Here is a 26,389-nt window from a genome sequence, read left to right as displayed (position 1 = left end):
CCTGTTAAATGACTGCATTGGTCCTTCTGATAGGTTGCCCTAATACTACAATGCAACAAAGAATTGATCCTCTGCCTGCAGCTCATTGGTGCTCAGCGCAGCCAGGGGTATAAAGCCAAGTATTGAAAGGTCACAACATTCAGTGCCTGGAGGAACTGTTCTCTGAAAGGAATCAGCCAAAGCAAAGTCCCAACAATGGATGAGTGTTGTTACAGTTCAGCAGCCTGATTTGGTGGGTGGAGCAAGATTGGAACACCCCTTGGGCTTGAATCAACACACAGAATAACCTGGAAGGATTCCCCAATTCCTGGACATACACATAATAGATGTATATGCAAACTTAAGTGTCAGCCCCATTAGAGCAGTCCCCATTTTCTCTGTTATTTAGTCATGTCTGACTCTTTATGACCCCATTTGGGGTTTATTTTGGAAGATACTGCAGTGTTTGCCTACTCCTGCTCATTTTGCAGATGAGGAAACTGAGACAAACAGGATTAAGTGAATTGTCCGGTCACACAGCTAGGAAGTGTCTGAGGCCAGATTTGAACACTTCCTGACAACAGGCCCAGCTCTCTACCCAATGAGCTACCCAGCTATCCCCTACCCCAGCTCTACTAGTAACTTAGCTGTTTGGACCACAGAAGTCACTTTGACTATGGCTCCATTTGTTCATTTGTGTTTTTGTTTTTGTTTTTGTTTTTTAAAGGAGGATGGAGCTACCTTCCAACTTTAGATTCAAGCTTCCAGCTCTTTGTTTTCAAGAGGAAGTGGCCCCCATTGTTCTCACATCAGACCCAAGTCTAAGACAGTCCTCCAGAAAGCCAAAATTTACCAGAAAGTATACATGACAAGATACAGGAGAAGTCGTGAAGTTTTGGGTACAAACAGATGAAAGGAAGGCATTTAGTCAGAGTCAAAGTATCCTTTGGTTTAGTTCAACTGTTTGCTTAGATGTTTAATTCTTAAGGGAACTCAAATTAGGCAGTGGTGGCTGAGGGATATATTTGGAAATGTAAGTGATGTCAAAACAAAAGGCATCCATCAAACTAAAAAACAAACACATGCACAATATGTAACCAAAAAGTAATGTGACTGATTTAATAAACACAGCAGTATTTAGAGGCCCAAATAAGGGACTTCTCTTAGGAAGCCATACTTACTCAAGTAAAGCAAGCACTGTGCAGGATGGTTCAGGGACTCTTCCAGCCTTCAGAGCCTGCAGCACATTCTCTGGAAATATCCTCAGGGGCAACAAATCTTTGCCTTTTGAGAGTGGACTTGACTTTCCAATGCCTTTTGGCTCTTGGGACTGGGGAAGCATCATTCATTATGGGATTGGGAGGGGAGAAGCTATGAGTGCAGTTTCTCCTCAAAAAAAACCTCTCCAAAATGTTCTGAGGAACAACGGCCTCACTGAAATAAGTGCAAAGGCTCCCACAATTACTTTAAAGGGATAGCAGTCCTTTGGATGGATAAGTTCTGGTATACTGTTTCTTCAGCTTTTTCTAGGATGTCAGGTTTTTGGGGAAGATGGAGTCCCCCATTATGCCCGGAAGGTGGCACTATTAGCACACATAAGAGATTTAGCACTGGTTGGGGTGGGGAGGGTGTGGAATTCTTCCAAGTCTTGGAACATTGAGAGCAACAACAAGGGATCAATTAGAAACTAGCAAGGGAGGGTTGTAGAATGGTTCCTTCCTTCTTGACCCCAGTAAGAATTTCTGTTTATAAAGAGCGATTTACACAAAGTGCTTTTCTCTCCACAACCCTGTGAGGTAGATAGTACAAATATTTTTCTCCTCATTTTATGGATGATAAAAGGTGGGGCCCAAATAGAAGGGGTAAAGTCCAGGCCCAAATCAGGCCTTCTAACTCCAAGACCAATGCTTTCGACACCACAAATGACACAAAAGACTGACGAGCTTTGCTTATATTTTTTGTCTATATGTTGTCTCTATAGAAACTGATGATCTACACCTCCAGACCTTCCATCTCTGGATCTCCTATGTATCTATTTGTATACATGTCGCCATCTCCTCTGGCATCTGACCTCCAAGGGCAAGAACTGCTTTTAATGTTTTACACACAGTGCCTGGTACACATTAAGGGCATAATAAATGCTAGTTGATTCACTGACTAAAATAGGGGTGTAAATAGCTAGACCATTCCCTGGAGAGGGTCTGGGAGGAGAAGAGAAAAAGGGAGGATCAGAGTAAACAGTTCATTAGGAGGCACTATGCTACCCTGGCAATTGCAAGAAGAGACAAGGGACCAGTCTCTTTCCTTGGACCTGTTCCACATCTGCGACATAGGAGGGTGGAGTCTAGATGATCTCTAGGGTTCCCTCAAGCTCTCAGACTCTGTGATAATTCTGTGAGCAGTGCAACCATCTCCAGCCTTTCCATCTCCATGCTTCACCTGTCACTAGTTACTAAACAGCTCATGCTATTTCTCTTATTAGGAGTTCATAAGTTAATATAGGCATGAAAGGATATCTGGAGCTACCATAGTCTCAGCCTGGGAAATCTCAAGATCATCACTGTCCAACCAGGAGGGCTTTTGGAAGAATAAAGTCAGTATGCTTTAGAAAGTAAGTCTCTTTCCCAGCACCACTTAATTCTCAGACCTGGAAGAGCTAAGAGATTCAGAGGAGGTGTAAATAGTGGCTATTCCCTTGGATGTAGGGAGTCATCTCAAGTTACTGATTCTCTCTGAGATCAGAGAGAACCAGGCTGAAGCCAGATAAGTAACTCCTGCGCTTGATTCTGCTGACCGACAGAATCCACTAAGAGTCTTCTCTCGTCTTAGGATCCTATGATTCTAAGACCTCATCAGAAGGTCCAGCCAAAGAGATGGTTTTCTGCTTCTGAGGGAATGGGGTCTTGGAATATCCTGGTTCAAACCTTCCTGAATGTACCACAAAAATGGAAGATTTTTTTTCCTGGGATAAGGGAAGTGTGGGGTACTAGGGACCAAGGAAGTTAAGAACCTTCTGCATGGTTGTCTCATTCTACCTAAGAAGTTCAATCTCTTTCCTTTTCCCCCTTGGGACAAGGCCTAGAATTCAGTGTTATCTTTCTGTTATCTTCCCTCAAATCCTTACTACAAGGTTTGCAGGAATAATATCCTTGGCAATGGGATGAGGACCTAGAGGAGACCCTAATTTTAGCAGTGGGTAAAGTGGAAGGCACTTGAGAGGGAGAACACCTGGTGAAAGAGAGTAAGAAACTACTTAAGGAGACAGAGTGGAGTCATTCATTTTTACTACAATGGGATATGGAATCACCAACAAGGCAGCAAGGAACCTAAGTAATCTAGGGCTCTAAAAAAGTGGGGAAAATGTCCAGTTTGGTTCTGCTCGCACCATTCCTTCCTACTGCAAGCCAGTTCTAAGCACCCCTGACACAGGCAGAAAAAGGCCATTTCATATCAGAAAAGCTGTGAGAATCAAGGCCTGCTGGGTTCCTGAGGCTTTCCCTATACCTCTGACCTTGTCCAGGCTGCTTCTTTATCTCTTCCTTCAGTAAAGAGGCTGGAAAGACCACATCAAAGAAGTGAAATGGAAGGGGCAAGTGAGAAGAGTAATGGAGATGCAGCTGAGCTCTCAGAGGTTTGCTGGAACCAGGAAAAACATCAGGGAATGGTTAGGGCTTTCAAACCTACCAGCCTCTGCCAGCATCAGAAATCCAAACACCTGAGGGATTCCCTCTGATGCCAACAGCTGCTAGCCCCACATCCCAGAAAGGTAGGAGAGAGACAAGTCCCACTACTGTTGTATGATTCAGTATCTCCTCCAACCCCACCAGTTCTCTATCCTCCAAACAAGCAGAATGAAAAAACACCAAGAACACACCTTGACCTCAAACCCATTAGGAACAGGATGTGGACATAAAAAGGATAAAGTGAACATGGAAGAATTTTATAAATAGATAAGACCACACTTCCCAGGACCTAGCAAAACCTTTTTTGGTGATGAACCTATTAGAGGAAGAGGCAAGGGGCAGCTCACCATCTATTGTTAATTGTTGACTTATTCCTTACCCTCCTCCCATCCAGATAACAAAAATCCACTAGCTTAAAATTTGATTTGTTGGGCCTTTATGAGTACATCATATTCTCTTTCAATAAATGATAGGGTTATAGTCTACCACTAATTTGAGCAACCTCAGACATGGGGTGAGGGTGCAGGATAAATCTCTGTTCAAATGTCAAACTTCTATTCAAATGACATTGCCTTGCCCTAGATAACAACTTCTGGAAGTGAACTGAACACCAAAAGGCAACAGCAGACTTCCATTCTTGGCATAAGCTGAGGATCTGATTTTTTTAAAAGCCTAAGTATGACAGTGGGAAAGGAGAAGACGTGCAGTAAGAGGCCCACAGAGCACCTGGACCCAGTATGTGATGTGGTAGTAGCCAGATACTTACTGAGCCCAGTCTCTTTTCCTTCCAAAGTCTGGGGTAGGAAATTCAGAGCCACTTCCTCTCCTGTGGGAAAGTTTCAAGCTTCTAGTTCTTCCTAGTAAAGTTGCAAGGGAAAAAACTTACCCAGCCCTCCGCCCCCACATTCCCCACCCCAGCAACATAACTCCAGGCCTAGGAGGTCTTCCATATCCCAGAGAAACAGAAGCCTGTCCCTTTAAGGAGGGAGGATCCTGGGTGATGGAGAGCGCTTGCTGTCCAGAATTGCCTTCCAATCATCAGTCCATGAGTGGAGCCTCCGGTTGGGTGGCTGCAGCTGGAGGTGTTTGTTGTGGCAGGCAGTGAAGAGGATGTGCTCCCAGCTGGGGTTTGGCTCAGCCCCTGGGGATTGGGGAGAAGGCAAAGGAGCTTTGTGAGAGGCCCCAGAACCATGCCCAAGGACCCCACTAGTATTCTGGCAATCTGAGGCCATCTCCTCTCACAACACACACTACAGTCAGCTCACTGACCTCTCCCTTCTATGAAAACCAAGTAACAGTCTATAGCACTTAATGACATACCTATTCTAGTTCATAGAAATTTAGAATAGGAGAGCTTTTTTCCAACTACTGTTGTGAAATGGCTCATTCCTGCCTCTCTAGCATTTAATGAACTTTGTAGTCTGCCTAGTCTAGAGTAATTTCGCACTATTCCCTCTCACACACTCCAATTTATCTTCCAGCCAAACTGACCTACTCCCTCCTAGGCATTCCATTTTTATACTCTGCTTTTGCAAAGGCTGTGTGTGCCTCACTTCCTGGTATGCCTTCCCTTTTCATTTCCACCTCTTGAAATGACTAGTCCCCTTCAAAGAAAGGGACACCCTTTTGGAATCATCTAGGTCAGGGATTCTTAATTTGGAGTTTTGGCCCCCTCTGGAGTTTGGAGATGTATTTCAGAGGGACTTTGAAATTGGATGGGGAGGAAAAAGGTACATCTTTATTTTCATTAACCTTTAACTGAAATTTAGCATTCCTTTCAATCACTTCAAAACACTATTCTGAGAAAGGAACTTTAGGCTTCACCAGACTGTGACACATACACACATACACAAAAGGATTAAGAACCCCTGATCTATTTTACAGATTAAAAAATTAAGACCTAGAAAGGTTAAATGATTTGTTCAAGGTCGCACAATGACTGTGTTATTACTAAAACCTAGGTCTCAGGGTAGCTAGGTAATACAGGGGATAGAGTGCCAGGCCTGGAACTGGGAGTCTGACCTCAGATATTTCCTAGCTATGTGGCCCTAGGCAAGTCACTTAAGTCCAATTGCCTAGCTCTTTACTGACATTATCTTATTATGTCATGTTATTATTATTATATTCTTACTAATATTTAGTGTCAATTCTAAGACAGAAAGTAAAGTTTGGTTTTTTTTGAACCTAGGTGTCCTCATCGGTCCTACATGGAATTTAAGTATTGTCTTCCCAAAAAGGTAATTGTTCATAGAATTTAGGGCCGAAATTAGAGATGGAATCTGACCTTCCCATTTTACAACTAAGGAAACTAAGGTGACTTGCTCAAGATCACAAGGCTATTTTCTGAGCCTGGATTTGAAACTTGGTCCCCTAAATCCAAGTTGAATATTTGGCACCATAACCCTGCTGCCACACAAAAACTTGAGGGCAAGGACCATATCCTTATTCACTGCATCTGACACACTGCTGGGCAGACAGTAAGCACTTAATAAGTGGTAACTGACAGGAAGAAATGAAACCCTACATAGAAGAAAAAGATAGGAACCAGGTCCTCTGGAATAAGTCCAGGTTTCTGAACCAAAAAAGCTCTCTTCTCCAGATATTCCTTACCTGTTATATCTGGTCGGTCATCTATAAGGAGATCTGCAGAGACCACTGTCTTATCCTGTGTGAGCACGATCTTCTCCAGAAATTCCTGACCAAAATGCTTCTCTACCCAGGCATACTAGAAAACAAGCAAGAATAAAAAAGCCCATTAGAGCTCTTATGTCAGTTACTGAAGGTGAATGAGTGAGGGTACAGCTAAGCCAATCATGATAACATCCAGTGAGATATAAATTAGGAATCCAGCAGCAAAGGTATCATCAAATCAGCTTTTCTTAAAGCTGTGTCCCCATGCTCTGATTACCACATCACCAAAGTGCCATCTGGAAAGGTGGCCAATCATTATACACAGGATGGAGAAGAATTCCTTCATCCTCCCATGAAGCTGTCAATGCATGTGTCATGGGGGCTCCCAAAGAAGGTCTTAGAGCTAACTCATTCTGGATAAGGTTGGTGCTCAGGTCCCTTCCGCCCAGTCAGCAGCCAAGATAAAGGTGCTGAACCAAAACCCAACAAGTTGGGGAAAAGGTAATTGTGACTACAACCTCAAGTCTCTCTCAGACCTGAGGTCTATGTCTTACCTTCTCATAAGGACAGTACTTATAGTTCCTGATGGGGCTTGTACAGATGAACACATCTGTGCTGTAGAGAAAAGAAAAAGGAGACAAGCAAAGGAAAACTTGTGAGCCTCCCCACTAGCCATGACTAGCCTTTCCCCTTTACTCTTCTTTCCAGTGTTGCTAGGAAATGGCTCATTCCTGCCTCTCTAGAATTTAAAAAACTTTGTAGTCTAATTTCAATTTATGCTTTCAGAGTAATTTCATACTATTCCCTCTCACACACTCTTATCTTCCAGCCAATTCTGCTTCCTTCTAGGCATTCCATCTTTACCCTCTGCCTTTGCAAAGGCTGTGCCCCATACCTGGTATGCCTTCCCTCTTCACTTCTACCTCTTGAAACTATTAGTGTCCTTCAAAGTTCAGCTCAAGTGGATATATCTTTTATGATTAAAGATATTTGGTACATGAATAGAGATTATGTAGTTGTTGCCCAGAGCAAAGACTTAATCAATATTTTAGCAACTGTAAACTAAAGTTGTAGGGGGTGGGGACCACACAAAAATATGTATGAAGGAAACCTAGATGTTTTCCAAAACTACTGAAATGGAACAAAACTATGATATCTGAATATTCTCCAGGTGTGAGATAGGAGAAAATCTTCCCAAATGGAATATATATTTCACCCAGTTAGAATTCTTGCCTTGGAAGTTAAGTACTGCTAGGAAAACTAAAGGAGCCAAGAGAAAACAAAGAAAAAGACCCCAGAAGCTCTCATGAGCCAGTCAGCAGCAGGGAAGCAGAGGTGCAGGGGGGGGAAGGAAGTACAGGAGGCTCCACTATGAGCAGGAAGACAAACTTACTTTTCTAAGCGGGCCATCTGTTTCACAGCTTCCACGGCCCCTGGTAGAGGTTCAAGTTCAATAAAGAAATTCTTTGACTCCCAAATGCTGATGGCTTTCTCCTGAGAGGGGAAGATAAGCCAGTTATTGCTTAGGACCCCCAGCTCCTCTCCTCTCTTACCCACACTAGAATTTCTTTGAAAACAAATTTCAGTCATCTGAGTCTTCATCTATCAGGAGACTAAAAACATGTGCTAATGTAAATATGGCATAGCCAACTTCCCAGCTTTTCCATCCATGCAAATCACAGTATTTAGGTTTGGATATCAAATTGATATTGGTTCTAAGTCACCTCCTAGGGAAGAACCATATTCTTGGCAGAGTGCCATGTGGACTAGCCAAAGAGGGATGGGAAGAGTGGGATTGGTCCTGGTATGGGCACCAAAGAGTCTCAAATTTATAAAGGGATCATGGATTCACAGTAATCTAGTGCTAAGGCAGAAACTAGAACCACATCTCCATGGTTTTGCCAGAACAATGTGCCCCATTATGATGATGAAGCAAAACCAAAGAGTCTGGTCTTAGATCCTCTTAATGGTCTATATTCTTCCTAACCTTTCAAATACACCCTGAAAGCCCTGCTAATTTATGTCTTCTCTGAATTCAGAGTGGTACAGTGTGAAGAGTATTAGATGTGAAGGGTATAGATTCAAACCCCAGTTCTGACCTATGACCTCAGGTAAGTTATATCACCTCTCTTAGGCCTCATTTGTAGAATGAAGCAGGGTAGATTAGATGGCTGCTTGTGGTCTCTTCCAGCTAAAAATCTATGATGTTAATAGAAACTGAAGAAAAGTCTGTTTCCATCAAAAGTTTCTGCTTTTCAGAACCAGGAGAACATTGTACACAGAAACTGAAACACTGTGGAACAATCAAATATAATTGACTTTGCTACTAAGAGAAATGCAGGACAACCCTCTGTTAGGAAGGAAATGACAGAGAGAGAAATGATTTTTGCAGAGATCTGTTGATTCAGTGATGGAGAGATTCATCACCCAAGAGATTTATGAAAAAGAAGGCTACATTGAAAGAACTGTAGGAGTAGAAATGCAGAAGAATGGCATATGATTTATCACTTGTTTATATGGATTTAGGATTTGGGATTTTGGTTTTAAAAGATTACTCTATTATAAAAATGAATAATATGGAAAAAAGTTTCTGCTTTCCCCTTTATGCTCTGTGTTATTTTGTAAGGACGAGGTGCATATTCAGATTTAAAAGCTAAATATAAAAAACTCTGAAGTGACAAGCTGTAGATGTCTAACTCTGGAAAAGGGAAGTCACTATCTACTAGTTATAAGAATGGTCACAACTTCTTCTTTGCTTTTTCCTTTACCTCCAACCCAACAGTATCCTCAGTGCCCTAGGATGCTATCTGCTTTCAGAAAAATACCTAATAAACTCACTCTCTTATTCAGGGATTCCAATGCTTGAGAAATTTGTAATTTCATCAGTGTGGGCGCTTCTTCTATGCAAATCTTAATTCCTCTATAACTAGTCTTTCTGAGTTATGCTGTAACCAAAAAAAAAAATTCATCATGATGAGCCTCTCTAACTTAGGTAGACTAATTCTTTCTTATACAAGAGACAAACATTCCATCACTGTTTCCATACTAGAAACCTTTCCAGCTCGGTAAGATTCACCAGGATTTGTCGTTCAGGAATTAGCCTTCAGGAATCCAGAGTCATCTCTATACCTCAGAAAGGCAAAGAAGAAGAGTGTGGATAAACTCATTCATGAAATTGAAAGTGACCAATAAGACTAATTTTCCCAATGTCACACGACTAGTTTAAGGGGACAAAAGAGATTAAGATAATTCACCTATCATTTCCCCCCTAATTTATCACCTTGCCTATCTATAGGTTCTTTTCCTGCTGCCCACGAACACGCCCCAAACATCTCCTCAAGCTACATGCTCTATTTTCCTTCCCTTTCTCAAATTCTTAATAAAAACTTTCTATCCTAGTTGCCTCTACTTTTCTTGTTCAGTTTCTAACCTCAGGTGTGTGGTCTTATCAACTGAAATCCCTTCCCTAAAGATGCGATATTCTCTCTTCTTTGTGTGTGTCTAATACACTTTATTTTCATATAGTTTTGGGGTGGGGTACATTTTGAGTTTCCGGTTGTCTCCATCCCTCCCAATCCGGCATTACAGAAGACCAACATTTGATATACATATAGAGATATATATGTGGAACCATATGGTACATACTTCGATATGTCAGGTTTTTCCCTGGTGGTGGATGGAATTTTCCTGCCTAAGTCTTTTACAATTAATTTAAATGATCATATTACTCAGAAACACTTATTCTTAGTTACTCTTTGAACAATGTTGCTATTACTATAGACAATGTTCTCTTGGTTCTGCTTGTTTCCATGTTTCCTAAAACCAACCTGTGTATCATTTCTTATAGCACAGCAGTATTCCATTACACTCATATATCACAACTTATTCAACCATTTCACAATTAATGGGCATCCCCTCACTTTCCAATTTGCTACCACAATGAGAGTGCTATAAATATTTTAGAACATAGAAGTTCTTTTCCTTTTTCCCTGATCACTTTGAAAAACAGAACTAATAGTAGTACTGCTGAGTCAAAGAGTATACATACACAGTTTTATAACTCTTTGGGCATAATTCCAAATTGCTCCCCAAATGGTTGGATCAGTTCACAATTCCACCTCGATTGTGTTAGTGACCCAATTTTCCCACATCCCCTCCAATATGTCATTTTCCTCTTCTATCATTTTCTTCTAATTGATTGGTAATACCTATCAAATCAGTGACTAAAACATTTTAAAGGAAAAGAACTGTGAAAGATTTAAGAACCCTGATGTAACCAATCCCAACTCCAAAAGACTGATAATGAATTATACTTCCTTATTCTCGGCAGAGATGATGGGTTAGAGGTGCAGAATCAGATGAACATTTTCAGATGTGGGTGGTCTATGAATACCTAATAGTTATAACGATGGGCTTTTAATTTGGGGGGATGAAGAAGAAAGGGTATTGTATGTATGGAGGTAATTTGATTTGATGGGTAAGATGGTACTTCAAAGTTGTTTTAATTTGCATTTTTCTAATCAATCTTGATTTAAGCACTTTTCATATGACTATATGTAGCTTCAGAGTTTTTCCAAAAATTGCTTATTCTTATTCTTTGACCATTTTTCAATTGAGAAACAATTCCTATTCTTATAAATTTGACTTAGTTTTCTAAATATTTGAGAAATGAGACCTTTATCTGAGATACTGGCTATAAAAATTACCTTCCCCCACCCTTGCAATTTCCTGCTTTCTTTATAATCTTGGCTACATTGGTTTTATTTGTACAAAACCTTTTTAATCTAATTAATCAAAATTACCCATTTTCTATCCCATAATGCTTTCTATCTGTATATTCACAAATTCTTCTCTTATCTACAAATCTTATAGATAATATGTTCCATGCTTTTCTAATTACTTATGATGGCTCCCTTTATATCTACGACATATAATTAGTAAATTGTGTAAGATGTTGGTCTATACCTAATTTCTGCCAAACTGCTTTATAGTTTTCTCAGCAATATTTACCAAATAGTAGTTTTTATTCAAAAAGGCCTAGATTTTTGTGTTTATCAAACACAAGGTTACTATTCATTTACTATTGTGTATTATATGCCTACTATATTCCACTTATCCATCATTCCATTTCTTAACCAGGATCAGATAATTTTGAAAACTACTACCTTTTAATGCAGTTTAAGATCTGGTTCTGCTACACTGCATTCCATTATACCTTTTTTCATTAATTCATTTGCTATTCTTGACCTTTTGTTGTTCTGAATGAATATTGTTATTAATTTTTCTAGCTCAATAAAATAATTTTTGATAGTTTAATTAAGATGGAACTGATTAAGTAGATTAGTTTCGGTAGAACTGTCATTTTTATTAAATAAATCCAGTCTACCCATAATTACTATTTCTTCAATTATTTAAATCTGATTTTATTTGTAGGAAAAGTGTTTTATAATTATGTTTATGTAATTCCTGGGTTTGTCTTAGCAGGTATTTTATATTATCTGGTTATTTTAAATGAAATATATCTTACTATTTCTTCCTGCAAGGCTTTGTTCATGATACATATAAGTGTTGATATTTTTCATATATTTCAAATTTAACATAGTAATTCCTCCCCACAAAATTTTCCTATTATCTCTTCTGTTTGCTTATTTACTAACTCATTAGTGCTCCTTCCCTCCCAACTTTTTTTAGTATCACTATCACTATTCCCAAACCTCTACACATACAATCCCTCTTTCTTCCTCCTCTCCAAAAATTAGAAGTTCATCACTATAACAAATAGGTATTCTTGAATTGCCCATATCTGAAAATGTTTATCTGATTCTGCACCTCCAACTCATCATCTCTGCCAAGTGGAAGGAAATATAATTTATCAGTCTTTTGGAGTTGTGATTGGTTATTGCATTCATCAGAGTTCTTAAATCTTTCACAGTTGTTTTCTTTTAAAATGTTTAAGTCACCAAATAAACTGTTCTCCCAGGCGACACTATGGATAGAGTGCCAAGCCTGGGGTCAGGAAGACTTGAGTTCAAATCCAGACTTAGACACTTGTGAATTAGTTGTTTGAACCTGGGCAAGTCACTTAACTCTATTTGCCTTGGTTTCCCCAGCTGTAAAATGAGCTAGAGAAGAAAAAAGCAAATCACTCTAAAATCTTTGCCAAGAAAATCTCAAATGGGATCACAAAGAATTGGACACAACTGAAACACAACAAAAGTTCCATTAACTTCACTCTGTCTCATTTCACATCTTGAGTCTATCACCCCTTTGCCAGGAGGTGGGTAGCTTGCTTTATCTTCCATCTTTCAGTCCTCTAGAATTATATTTAGTGAGCCATTTCATTGATCAGAGTTCTTAAATGTTTTAAAGCTGTTTTTCTTTACAGTGTTATTACTAATATAAATTCTTCACCTAATTCTACTCACTCAGCACTAGTTTGCATAAGCCCTCTCTTTTTTGCTGCATTATAATGTTAAATTCATATATAGTAATTTTGTTCAGCTACTTCCCAATTAATGGGCAGCCCCTTGATTTTCAGTTCTTTGAACTAATAAAAAGAGCTTCCATAAATATTTTTGTACAAATAGTTCCTTTTTCTCTGGCTTTGATCTCTTTAGAATACATGCCTAGTAATGGTATCCCAGGACAAAGAGTATACATTTAGTCACTTTGTTTTTAGTTCCAAATTGCTTTCAAGAATACAGATTCATAGCTTCATCAAAAATGGTATGCATCAGTATGTTTGTCTTCCTGTAATCTATTCAACAACTGTAATTTTCCTTTTTTTTTTTTTTGCCATTTTTGTCAACCTGATAAGTAAATGGTGGGACCTGAAGTTGTTTAATTTTCATTTTTCTAATTATTAGTGATTTGGAGCATTTTTTCACATAAGTTGTCAATAGCCTGATTTGAGAATTATCTGTTCAAAGCCTTTGACCATTTCTCTATGGGAGATTGCCTGTCATTTTTTTTTTAACCCTTACTTTCTATCTAAGGCAGAAGAGTGGTAAGGGCTAAGCAATGGGGGTTAAGTGGCTTTCCCAGGGTCACACAGCTAGGAAGTATCTGAGGTCAGATTTGAACTTAGGACCTCCCAACTCTAGGCCTGGCTTGCAATCCACTGAGAAACCCAGCTGCCCCCAGCTGACATTCTTATACTCCTAAATCAGTTTCTTAAATATCTTAGATACCAGATCTTTAACAGAGAGAAACTTGCTGTAAAGATTTTTTTCCCAGTTAACTTGTTTCTTTCTGATTTTTACTGCACTGATTTTATTTGTAAAGAAACCTTTATATTCATATAATCAAAATTGCCTATTTTAAGAAATTTCCCTTATCTTATAGTTATGAAAGTTATTTCCTTTCCTGTTCTTCTATTTGTTTATAATGTGAACTTGGTTCTAACTCATGAATCTGTTTTGAAGTTTATTGTAGTATATGAGATGATGATATAAACTTAATTTCTATAAGGACAAATTCCAATTTTTCCAGCAGTTTTTGTTGAATAGTGAATCTTTACCCCAATCATTAGGGTATGTGGATTTCATGAACACTACATTACTATGTTCAAATGCTTCTAGATGCTAATGTACCTAATCTGTTCCACTGATCAATTTTTCTATTTTTAAACTTGTACAAAGTAGTTTTGGTGAATACTATTTGCAGGTAAGAGAGATCTGGCACTGTTGAATCCTTCATACTTATTTCATTATCTCCCCTGAGATTCTTAATATCAATTTCATTATCTGTTTTTTCTAATTTTACAGATCAACCTTTTGGTAGTTTGATATGGCACTGAATCTATAAGTCAAAGTAATACTGTCATTTTTATTATGTTGGCATGGCTCAACCAGGGCAAAGAGGTCTCTAATTATTTAAATCTGACTTTACTTCCACCAAGAGTGTTTTGTAGTTATATTAATGCAATTTCTGTGTGTGTGTGTGTGTGTGTGTGTGTGTGTGTGTGTGTTGGTATGCTGGTATATGGACTCTCAGCATCCCTTAGCCAGCAAACACTATTTTCCAAAAGGAAAGAGATGGTAGCCAAAGATGTTAGAATATAAATTAGTATGTAAAAATCTTATTAATAATTTTAGACAAATTTAGACAAATTATAAGCAGTATCACCTCATTAAGCAGAGAAAAGCAATGGAAGGTAAAACCACCTTAAAGAAAGTTTTGCAAGCTATCCAAGCAAGCAAAGTAATTCCAAGGATATATCCAAGGATGAAAATGGAAAAGGACTAGAGAAAGAAGAAAAATGGAAAAGATTTGCAAAAACCATTTCAACCGATTTTTTTCACCCTTAGACACCATAATTCCTAAAGTGCTTCCAAAGGAAGGAGAAATGGCACCAAGAGAATAAATGAAATTTTCCAGACTATATCAGATAGAGGAGAGAATATCATTGGGAGGAATATACAATTGGGAGGGCATTGTAGAACTAACATGCAAGGTATCTGAAGGAGAAGAAAATATCAAATGTGTGAAACAAAACTCAAACTTTGTTAAGGGCCCTGAAAAAGGTGACTGAAAAAATGAACAACTATCTACCAATATGTCTACTCTCTTACTTCTACAAAATCTTTATGTGGATCATCTATAAACAAACTAAGGGCATCCTCAATGTGAGTATTAATAGGTAATAAGCAGGCTTTCACAAGTTATATTCAACAACAGTCTACATGTTTACCATTTCACAACTGACTGAAAGATATAAATAAGCCAAAATCTCATTATGTTTATTTTTTCATTGATCACAACAACGACTTTTCGGACATCCAAATTTTCAGACAAAAAAGCAGGTTGTAACATATAACATGACTCACATTACAGAACGAAATCATTCAGGAGTCCTTAGAAGATTCAATAACATGCTTCCAGAATCCTCTGATAATAAATATCAGGTGAGGCATAAAACATTAAGATGTTTGCTCACCAGATGTATCTGCCAGAGTGATGAAGAAGATCCAGAGCAGAGTCCTAGGTAGTAGAAGAATTCCCTGTGAGTGGAAAGGTCCTGTTTGTGGATTACATTGTATTGACTGCATCAAGTCCCAGGATGCTGCTGAGTGAGCCTCCTGAAAAAGATCTGTAATCACGCAATGGAGTTTGTTATGTCTGTCCATATGAGAAAGTCCAAATAGAAGAAACATGTCTATTGGCAAGATTTCAATGAGCATCTGAATGACCTCTCAGTACAGTTTGTCCAACAGTATGTTTATCTAAGAGAGACAATACAAATGGATGATGAAGTGGGCCCATAGCTAAAAAGGAAGAGGAAAGAGGGCTGGACTCCTTTGGAGAAATTGCAAAGGAGAAATTACCGATCCCCAGGATCTCCATAATAGCAAAGGCCTATCTTTCAATACAAATATTTTACTGGTACTGTTGTATAGCGGTGAGACCTGGTATGCACAATTGCATTTAAAGAACTAAAGATAAGCATCACAAAGAAGGCAATGAAAAAGCTGCATAGTGGGTCTGAGCTGGTTTTAACATAAGCAACAAGTAAAGGCTGTCCTTAAGGAATAGTATGTCAGAAAAAGATGGGCTGATCACGTGGCAAGAGTGAGGACAGGTAGACAGAAATGTTCCACTAGAGCCCTTTGATGTTCAGAGAACACGAGGAAGGGTTCTAACATGTTGGGTACCCTCTATAGTTAAACTTTGGAGAGGACACGGACTGGATTGAGCTATAAGGCAGAAGGAACTGTCAAAATGATGAAATCAAATATCCATTTGAGTATTGAGTGAATCTTTATGTTTCAAGAATCCAATATACTATCTGATGCTGCTACATAATCCACTCTCCTACCTATCCCTCAAGAGTTCATCCCATTCACATTCATTACCACAGTCTGTTATAATGAATTTCTGGGACAAGATGGACACCACTTTGAGTGACATCTTCTTCCTTTTTAACAAGTCTCATAATTTTTCATTCTTGTCTACACTAAGAAAGGAATAGAAAAAACCTGATGAACACTAGAAATATGTGATTGAGATAGTCTGCTCCCATTCCCCTGTCTCCCCATTCTTCACCAGTCCCAGAGTACCTTACACTTTAAACTTCTTATGGTCTACCTTTCCCTTTCCCTGACCCACTTATATTCCTATTAAGTATAATTTATTTCTACCCTGAATTGTATGTGCACATGTATGTGTGTTTGTGTGTGTATATTCAAATCTTCTTTAAGAGGCAGCTAGTGGCCCAGTGGATAGATAGAGTGCTGGGACTAGAGTCAGGAAGACCTGAGTTCACATCTAACCTCTCAAACTTACTAGTTATGTGGCCTTGGCAAAGTTACTTAACTTGTTTGCCTTGGTTTCCTCAACCATAAAATGAGAATAATAATAGCACCTACTTCCCTGGATTGTTGTGAAGATCAAATGAAGTATCTGTAAAGAACTTAGCATAATACCTGGCATATAATAGGTGCCATATAAGTGCTTATTGCCTTCCTCTCTTCATGTGGTTCTGATAAAAGTTAGGTGACAAGATATTCACTTCCCCTATACCTTCCTTTATGTCAGTATACTCTTACCAAATATACCATTTATATAAAATGGCAAGGTCTTCCTACTTTTTCCTAATTTCTTTCCCAAAATGTTCCTTTTCCTCCTCTTTTGTTTCTTTTCTTCAACAAAACAGAACAAAAGTCAGGCTCTGCATTTTATTACTTAACTCCTTTATTATATATTATATAATATTGTGTTGTTATAATCATTATTTATTGAATTAATTAATATCCTTAAAGATACTAAGATTCTGAAGGGACACTTGTCTTCTCACCCTTCTTAGGTTGAAAGAACTTCATCATAGTTTAACCCCTTTCCAGCTGTTCAAATGTATTTCTCTATTTAGATTTCTCATCTCCAGTGTCTGAATTTCAATCTGGTCTTTCCATCAGGAATGCTTGCTTGGAAGTCCTCTAGTCTAGTAACATTACATTTTTTTCCACATTGTAGGAAATGTTATTGAAGGGTAAACTACTTTTTATTATCACCCTTTATCTTTTCTCTTGGAATATCCTTTTCTAAGATTTTCTCTCCTTTTCTAAGCAGATGCAGCACAGTCTTGCATGATACTGAGTATGGTTGATATTTTGAACTCTTTTTTCTTTCTTGTACAGTATATTATTTCTTTGAGTTATAGGCTCTAGTTTTTGGCTATGAAATTACCAGTATTTTCAGTTTGGAATTTTAGGAAATGACCAGTAGATTCTTTTTATTTTCACTTTTTCCTGTAGTTCTAATAGGTCTCTAGGCAGTTTTCTTTCAAGTTTTTCTGGTTACACAGTATCCAGGTTTTTTGTTTGGTTTTGGTTTCCAAGAAATCAATGGTTTTCAATGATTTTTAAAGTATCTCCACTAGACCTTTTCTCCTGGTCAGTTTTTTTACTAGTAGATACCTTACATTTTCTTATACTTGACCTTCATTTGACCTTGTCCTAATATTTGTTTTCTCATAGAATAATTGACTATTGATTGCTCCACTTAATTTTTCAAAGCTACAATTTGGGTAAGGTTTCTAACCTTCTGTTCAAGCTATTTAGTCTTCTTTTAATTTTTTCCTTCAGAAGTAAAATTCTGTTTGTTTTTTTTAATCTCTTGCTTCTTTTTTTTAAAGGTCTTGTAGCCAAACCATTTTCTCCCTTCTGAGACCCAGCTTGTAGAAGCTGTGGTACTCTTCTTCTTCTTCTTCAGGGTTTATCCCTTGGGTTTCTCTGTTAAGACAAGTATTTCTTTACCGTTTGGTGTTTTCTTCTATTTATTTGCATCTTTAGCCTCAGGCACTCCTCTCTGGCACTGTGGAATACACTGCATCTTCTTGTTTGGTCCTGTCCTCTAAGTGGTCCAAATGCTTCCGGTGATCCAATAGAGAAAAAGTAGTTAGTATTAGAGCCCTCCCTTTGACCCAATCTTTGTTTTCTGTCTCAGTTTCTTGGTGGTTCACTATAGATTAGCCACTCTATCTCCTCCGGGCAGAATTCCTAACTGTATATTGGTATATACAATACCAATTGGCTTATACAATACCAAAAGGCTTATACAAATAAACCTCTATTTGTGTCCTGCTAAGACCCCAGTGGGATATCAGAAATAATGCTATTCTCGAGTTTCCTATATGGTTCACCTGGCACTGGTGTCCAGAACTCTGTACTGGCCCTGTCTCCTGCTTCAAGGATTATGCAGCTAGGCCCTTTCTCCTTGGATAGTAGTCTGTGAGGGACAGTTCTGTGTCTATCTTCTCTTCTTGCAGGCCAGAGCCAGGACCTGGCTTCAGGCCCCTAATTACTACAGATTGCACTGGCCTACAACTCTGCCTCTTCTCTTCAGAGTATTGGAGGTTTCAGATCAGTTTGAGGGAAATTGTGCTGGCTTCCCTGGTGCTCTAATCCCTATTTCCTCTAGCTTCTAATTCACTAGTGCAGAGTTTGTACTAACTTCTCTCATTCAACCCCTCTCTCTGTCTCTTGAAAGTTTCTGAATTAAACTAGATATTTGTGTCACTTTTCTAGCATCCCCTCTCCCCACTCCAGTAAACTCCAGTCATTTTTTGTGCAGTTCTGGATGGGATGGAAGAACTTACTTCTGCTTATTTTCAGATTTATCTTTGGTCTTCCTGGAGTCCTTTTTAGATAATTGCTGGGGTCTATGTGAAAAAGCTGGACTTCTCTATGTCCTTTCATACCTCTATCTGCAGAGGTAGATAGGTGATGTAGTAGATAGAATGCTGAGCCTAACTTTAAGTAGATCTGAGTTAAAATCCCACCTCAGACACTTATTCACTATGTGACTCTGGGCAAGTCACTTAACCTCTGTTTGCCACAGTTTCTTCAACTATAAGATGGAGATAATAAATTTATCACAGAGATACTGTGAAGAAAATCAAATGAGATATTTGTAAAGTACTTAGCACAGTGTCTGGCACATAAAAGGCTTCCTTTCTTTTCCATCCACATTTGCAAATATAAAGGCCTTTTTTTCAGTCTTCATTTTGATGGCTCCCTCTATTGCATCTGTTAAAAGGGACTACAGCATTTGTCATCACTTTAGTCTCCTAGCCTTATATCTCCCCTCTCCTAAACAATCTTCAATCAGCTGTCAAAAGGTTCTAAAGTCTGAGCATACCATCTTCTTGCTTAAAAAAAAACTTCCACTGTGTGAAGCACAAACTCTTCTCTTTAGCATATTTCCTGTTCCCCATTTCTGTCTCTGTTCCTTTCAAAAACTGTGCCCCATGCCTGAAATTCACACCATTTTCACCTCTGTCAGACTCTCATACTTCTATCAAATTTCAAGTTAGGCATCCCCTACCATACATAGCCCTTTTCCTGATCTCCTTAAGAGTTACTTGCCTCTCTCTCTACTCTGCCTGATATTATCTGATATTTACTTTGTATATATTTTGTATTTACTTAGATAGACATATTGCTTTTCCTGATAGAATTTTAGCTCCTCAAGGGCAGGGACTATTTCATTTTTTTTTGTAAAATTCAATTACTAGGTGGTTTAGGGAAGAGAGAGCCAGGCCTAGAGATGAGAGGTCGTAGGTTCAAATCCGACCTCAGACACTTCTTAGCTGTGTGACTTAACCCTAATTGCATAGCCCTTACCTCTCATCTCCCTTAGAACTGAAACTTGGTATAAAATTCTAAGAGAGAAGATAAGGGTTTAAAAGAGAGAGAGAGACAGAGTAAAGGAAGTTAGGAGCACCTTAGAAGACACTTCCCAGCTGTATAACCCTGGACAAGTCACTTAAGCCCATCTAGCCCCTACCATTCTTTTGCCTAGGATCTGATACTTAGTATCAATTCTAAGACAAAAGGTAGAAGTTTTCATTTTATTTATTCTGTTACTGCAAATTTTCCAATAAGACATGAGTATCATCCTTTTATTTTTTAATGCATCTCATTTTCAAGGTAAACCTATTGTGTGAAAAACACCAGATGTGTGCTATATATACCCATTCAATTTTAAACATAGCTAAATTGTTCTTTCTCCAGTTTAAGCTGTCTGAATAGCATTAGTTCTACACTGCTGTTCTGAAAATGGTCTCAAAGTAATAAAAGTTCAGAGACAGTGTCACCCTTTATAATAAAGAATTTTTTTTACATTTATCCCTTCATTTTACAGTGGAAGAAATGAGGCCCAGAGAAGGGAAAGGGACTAGTCAAAAGATGATATAGGTACTAAGTAGGAGGGCTAGCTTTAGAGATAAGAACTAGACCAGAGATTAAAAAACTAAAACCTAAGGACTTATTTTTGTATACCTGCTTTTACATTTTAAAAAGGCAAAGTCATTCTAGACTCTAATTACCCCTCCTCTTTGACCCCAGAGCTAGACAATAATAAAATTAGGTGAATTTAGAACTAAAAAGCCAAACCTAAAGAAGAGTCATTAATGATTTGTCACTAGTCAATGAAGAAGGACTCCTCCAGTAGAATAACTTAGGAAATTATTAAATTTATAGATGGCACAAGAACCAGGAAAAAAATTCCTGCTAGGCCAAAGATGCTGGGCAGAATCTATTCAAATGAAATTAATAGTAATAAACATAAAGCTGTCATGGTGATTCAAAATCCTACTTCACAAATACATGAGATGTGGAATAGGGATGGCTAGAAAACAGTTCATCAGATAAAGAATCTGGATTTTAGTGGACTATAAGCCCCCTTTGTTATTGTTTACTACCTCAAAACTTTGGGGGCAGCTAGGTGGTACAGTGGCTAGAGAACTGGCACTGGAGTCAGGTGGACCACAGTTCAAATTTGGCCTCACTTACTAGCTGAGTGACTTTGGACAAGTCATTTAACCCTGTTTGTCTCAGTTTCCTAAGCTGTTAAGTGAGCTGGAGAAAGAAATGGTAAACCACTCTAGTAATTTTGCCAAGAAAACCCCAAAGGAAGTCACAAAGTTGGACATAACTGAAAACAACTCAACAACCAAAAAGTTCAATAGGAGACAATAGCATAATTTGGAAGTCAAAAAAACTAATGTAATCCTGATTTTGGGTCCTAACTCATGATTTCAACCATGTGGGTTACTCCCAATATAGAAATTCCTTCCAGTGGTACAGATGAGAAATTTACCTAAACCTTAAAATCTTAGCAGGCTTGCTGGGGTGCTGAAAAGTTAAATCATTTGTTCATGGTCACCCAGCTGCTATGTAGCAGAAGCAGGCAAACTTCTCATATCACTAAGCAATGATCCTCTCCAATGCAATCTTAGGCTACACTGGAAAAAGTCATAGGAGAGACAGCTAGAGATGTCCTGGGTTCAAAAATGACCTCAGATACTTCCTATCTTATGACCTTGGGCAAGTCACTTAACCCTGTTTGTCTAGCCCTTGTCCTTCTGCCTTAGAGTTTCTTACTAAGCCAGAAAGTAAGAATTTTTTTTAAAGAGTCATAAGGTCCAGGTGATAACAGTTCCACTCAACTCTGCTTTATTTAGACCAGTGATGGGCAAACTTTTTAAAGAGGGGGCCAAAGGAAAGGAAATGCTCATCTGTCAGTCTGTTTCTAAGGAAACTCGAAATTTCATTGTATTTTATCCTACTCATTGTATTCGTCAGATTAAGAATAATGTCACTGGGCCTGATAGAACATTTTAGGGGGCTGCATCTGGCCTACCAGCCATAGTTTGCCCATCACTGATTTAGACAATATCTAGACTATTACTTTCCATTCTAGGCATCACATTTATAGGAAGGGCAGCAATAAGCTGGAAAACATCTAGAAGAGGGCCAAAAGGATCGTGAAGGTCCTTGAGATTATGCTATATAGCAAGGGTCGGCAACCTTTTTGGCCGTGAGAGCCATAAACACCACATTTTTTAAAATGTAATTTCGTGAGAGCCGTACAGTGCTCACAGTGCGCGCTCCTGTAACAGCTCCTGAAAAAAAATTGACTTTATGGCTCCTGCAGAAAGAGCCATATCTGGCCTTCAAAAGAGCCAGATATGGCTCGAAAGCCATACATTGCCAACCCCTGCTATATAGGATTACTGGTTGAAGGAACCAAAAATGCTTAGGTGGGGGAGAATGAATACTATCTTCAAGTATCTAAAGCACTATTATGTGGAAGGGGCATTAGACTTATACAAAAGGCCAGAATTAGGAGAAATGGGCTTGCTGTAAGGAAAAGCTCCAAATGAAGAGAGCTATCCAAAAGGGCAATAGGTTGTCTCTGGATGTAATGGGTTCCCTTTCACTAGAGGTCTTCAAAGGTTAGATGGCCATTTGTCAGGTATACTATAGAGAAAATTATTGTTCAAGCACAGATTGGACCAGAAGCATTTTAAGATCCTATCCAACTTAGATTCTGTGATACATATAAGTGAGGATTTGATATGACATAGATATGGCCACATATCTGATTGCACCTGACTGAACGTAATCTCCTATCACTAGTTCCTTTTTTCTTCTACTAAATTACTCTGACTCCACTGGACATGATAACTAACCAGACTGACCTGATATCTCTAGATTGCTTGCTCAAAAGATGTACTTCCTCATCTAGAGATATCTGTATTTGAACAGATATACACTAAGATGACTATATAAGGCTAAGAGGAGTTATAAGTTTTAGGAGTATTATTACTCATTAAAGTATTATTACCATTTTCTCTAGAAGTTAGTTTTTTAATAGAGGAAATAGTAGTAGTACAAGTATTAATTTCATTAACTTGGAAATTAATTCACCCTTTCCCTCCAATTCCTAACCTAACCAAACCAAAGAGGTATGAAACTGTTACCCAGGTAATTTGTTTTTATTTCTAACTTGTTAATAGATTTAGAGACTAGTAAGGAACAGAATGTTCTCTTTGAAGTCAGAAGGACCTGAATTCAAGACAGTAACTTAACCTCTCAGTCCTCTAGGTAACCTTAATTCCAGAGGAGGTGACCCACCTGTAATAGGAAGAGTTTGCTCACCCAGGAAGCTACCTATACCACAAAAATCACATGGTCAATTACTCTCTGTAATAGGTTCATAAAAACTTTTTTTTTTAAAAACCCTTACCTTCTGTCTTGGATTGACTCCTAAGGCAGAAGAGTGGTAAGGGCTAGGCAATGGGGGTCAAGTGACTTGCCCAGAGTCACACAGCTAGGAAGTGTCTGAGGTCATATTTGAACCTAGGATCTCCTGTCTCTAGGCCTGGCTCTCAATCCACTGAGCTTACCCAGATGCCCTCCATAAAAACTTTTTGATGAATTATTTGGTTAGTTTTGGTGAACTCTTTATTATAAGAAATGATGATCTTGGAGAGGGAGGGAAAAAACTTGGGAATGAGGGTGCTATAAAAACAAAAAGATGTCAATAACAATTCCTTTGAAATATGTAATAATTTTTTTAATAGGCTCATCAGGATACCAGGAAGGAGAGAGAAGCCTTTTAAGTAAGAAAGAACAATGTGAAGTAATCCTTCACTCTCTAACACTCTGGGAAACTCACTGCAACATATTATACCTTACCTCTCCAAATTGCAAGAGTAATCATTTCATAACTCTTCTTTTAAAAAAAAGTTAACTTAGAAAATGGGAAGTATTACATTTAAAATGTTCTTTCCCTTCTATTTCTGTATTTGTATTTGTTTTTGTGGAATTGGGAAAAATCAAGATAATTTGATCAGTCATGCAAAAAGGCTACAGGAAAAAAAGCTAACCTTCTCCACTCAAAATCAGTCAGTGGTTCCCTATTGTATTACTCAGTAAAATGAAAAGTTAGGTTTGAATTCTCTCCATAATCTGGAATCACCTTTCCTTTTCAAGCTTACTCCCTTTTATGCCATAGTCTATATTTTGACCTAACTGGATTGCTTGATGTTCCCCCAGAGCATACACGATACTTTGTAGTCTCCAGACTAACCTCACTCCAGCAACCTACCGGCCAAATTACACACTCATATTAAAGACAAAATAAAAGCCATGTCTTGGAGAAATTCTTCCATCAACTCCCTTTCTTCTAATTCAGTAGTGAATTTTAACCCCAAAGACCTCTCAGTGGCATTTTGTCCCTCTTTTATGTATCTGCAGAATGAACATATCCTAGGGGATCTGTGCATGCAGGGAAGAGAGTTTCTTAAAAAGGAAAGAGTCAGAGAGCTGTGTTTGAATCTTGACTAGTGACCCTTTAACATCACCAAGCCTCAAACTCTTCATCTATAAAATGAGAGAATTTATAAAACTGATGAAGTAGGATAAACTATCCTATTATTAAACAGTTTAAATAATTTAACCATTAAATGCTTAACTTTTCAGAGAGTGTACTGGCATGACAGAAAGGCTGTTAGTTTTTTTTGTAAAGTGTCTGTCAAAATAAAATCTATCTTTTTGAATGATGGAGTAGATATAGATAATGTCTTAAGATTTCTTTCAGCTCTAAAGCCTACAATCCCAATATGAACTGAAACTGTAAATGAAGAGAACCGAGAAGCCCCAGAGAAGATAATAGATTTGTCTATGATCAATAAAGCTAGTAATCATTAGAGAAAGAAATTGAAACCAATCTTTGTCAGAGCTGGAAGACACCACTGAGATCAACTATTCCAAACTCAAAAAAGGGAAAACTGAAGCCTAGAAGAAAGTAACTTGCTAATTGGTGACAGAGCCCTACTTTCCCCATGTGTCAAAAGAGAAAGATTCTTTTACTATTTTCCTCATTGGGTTGATATGGTAAAGAAAATGCTAAGCATGAAAAGATTTTGAAAAAAATAAAAGCGAAAACGGGATAGTATATCTGAGGAAGACTGTGGCACTAACAGAATAATGTGGATGCACTAAAAATTAACTGAGTCCTGGCTCCACTATCACTAAATCTTCTATCACGACTTAGGCAAGCTACTTCTCCTTTCTGGGCTTCAGTTGACAAGGTTAATTTTCACACTCATTAACTGTGTGACTTCTATAACCCTTTCCCCCTCACATGTAAAATGTGAATAAATACCTCATAAGAGTTGTTGGAAGGATCAAATAAGATAATGCATGTACAACTTTTGCAAACTGTAAAGCCCATCATCATCATTAGTAAACGTTATAAAAGTTTGATACACAGAAAAGGACTGTTTCAGAAAGGTGAGGAGATTCACACTCAACTCAGGAATAATAATAACTATTATTATTATTATTATTATTATGTGAAAATTGAGCCCTTTCAGCACAGTTAAGTGATGTTTCAGAAAGGCAAGGGGACTCACTCAGCTCAGGTTTATTAACATTATTATTATTAGTCAGGATTGAGCCCATCTCCCACCGAAAAGAGATATATTGGAAAGGCAGGAGGACTCATTCAGCTGAAGTTTCATCATCATTATTATTTGTCAAGATTGAGCCCTTCCCGCCCAGGACAGAGATGCATCAGTGAGGCAGCGGGACTCACAGTCAGTTCGGGTCTCAGTTGTCCATACTGTTCTGAAACCCAGAAGCCCCTCCGGTCCTCCAGAGCGATGTAAGGTTTGTCCGGGTACCTGGCCCTGAACTTCTTCAGGAAGCCACCCTCGAAGTCCGCCAGCACCCCGTCCATGTCCACGAGCACCCGCAGGGACCTGCCCCGCGCCAGGCTGCCGAAGGAGGAGGAGGAGGAGGAGGAGGAGGAGGGCCGGGTCTCCGGGCTGCCGCGGGGGCCCCGAGCCTTGGCCCAGCCGAGCGACCTGCCAAACCGAATCATGGCCCCCAGGAAATGCCCGCGGGTCCCAGCTCAGCAGCATAAGACCCCGGGCCGTCCGGCAGCTCGGGCCTCAGGGCTAAAGCGGGAAGGATTTCTTCTCCTCCTCCCGGTTCCTCGGGCTTTTCTTCTCCTTCTTCTTCTTCCCTTTTTTCTCTCTTAGCTGCCCCTCCCTCCTTGGGCCCACTCAAGGTCATGATCCCCGCTGGGAGCGCCGGGGGAGCCGCCGCAGCCGCCGCCGGAGCCGGAGCCGAGAGAAGCCTCCCTCCCCCCGGCGCCGCAGACGCTGCCGACACCGCCCGCCGGCGATCCCCGGGCTCGCGGCGGGCGTCAGCGGACGAACATCTGGGCAGCTGTTGTCTCAGCTGTCGAGGCCCGGAGAGCCCTAGATACCCAGAGCCACCCCCCAGAGCGGCCCAGTCCCT

General features: G+C 39.1%; 1 protein-coding gene across 1 annotated transcript; it reads right to left on the bottom strand.

Annotated features, from left to right (window-relative positions):
* Positions 1–4,639: 4,639 nt before the first annotated feature.
* NT5M (5',3'-nucleotidase, mitochondrial) lies at positions 4,640–25,967 on the bottom strand. Its single transcript, XM_044661671.1, has 5 exons — positions 25,680–25,967; positions 7,687–7,787; positions 6,848–6,908; positions 6,273–6,387; positions 4,640–4,803 (listed from the first exon to the last, which is right to left on the bottom strand). The coding sequence occupies exons 1-5, from the start codon at positions 25,965–25,967 to the stop codon at positions 4,640–4,642; spliced, it is 729 nt and encodes a 242-aa protein (XP_044517606.1).
* Positions 25,968–26,389: the final 422 nt, after the last annotated feature.

The sequence above is a fragment of the Gracilinanus agilis genome, chromosome 1, assembly GCF_016433145.1.
Source record: "Gracilinanus agilis isolate LMUSP501 chromosome 1, AgileGrace, whole genome shotgun sequence".
In the NCBI taxonomy this organism is placed as follows: Eukaryota; Metazoa; Chordata; class Mammalia; order Didelphimorphia; family Didelphidae; genus Gracilinanus; species Gracilinanus agilis.
Note: the sequence above shows the minus strand (reverse complement) of the source record. Positions and strands in the feature narration are given on the sequence as shown.

Coding starts and splice junctions, on each gene's coding strand:
- NT5M (XM_044661671.1), bottom strand. CDS start 25,967: ATGATTCGGTTTGGCAGGTCGCTCGGCTGGGCCAAGGCTCGGGGCCCC. Junction 7,788..25,679: donor AACTGAGACCCGAACTGACT/GTGAGTCCCGCT, acceptor TTCCCCTCTCAG/GAGAAAGCCATCAGCATTTG. Junction 4,804..6,272: donor TGACCGACCAGATATAACAG/GTAAGGAATATC, acceptor CCCAATCCCCAG/GGGCTGAGCCAAACCCCAGC.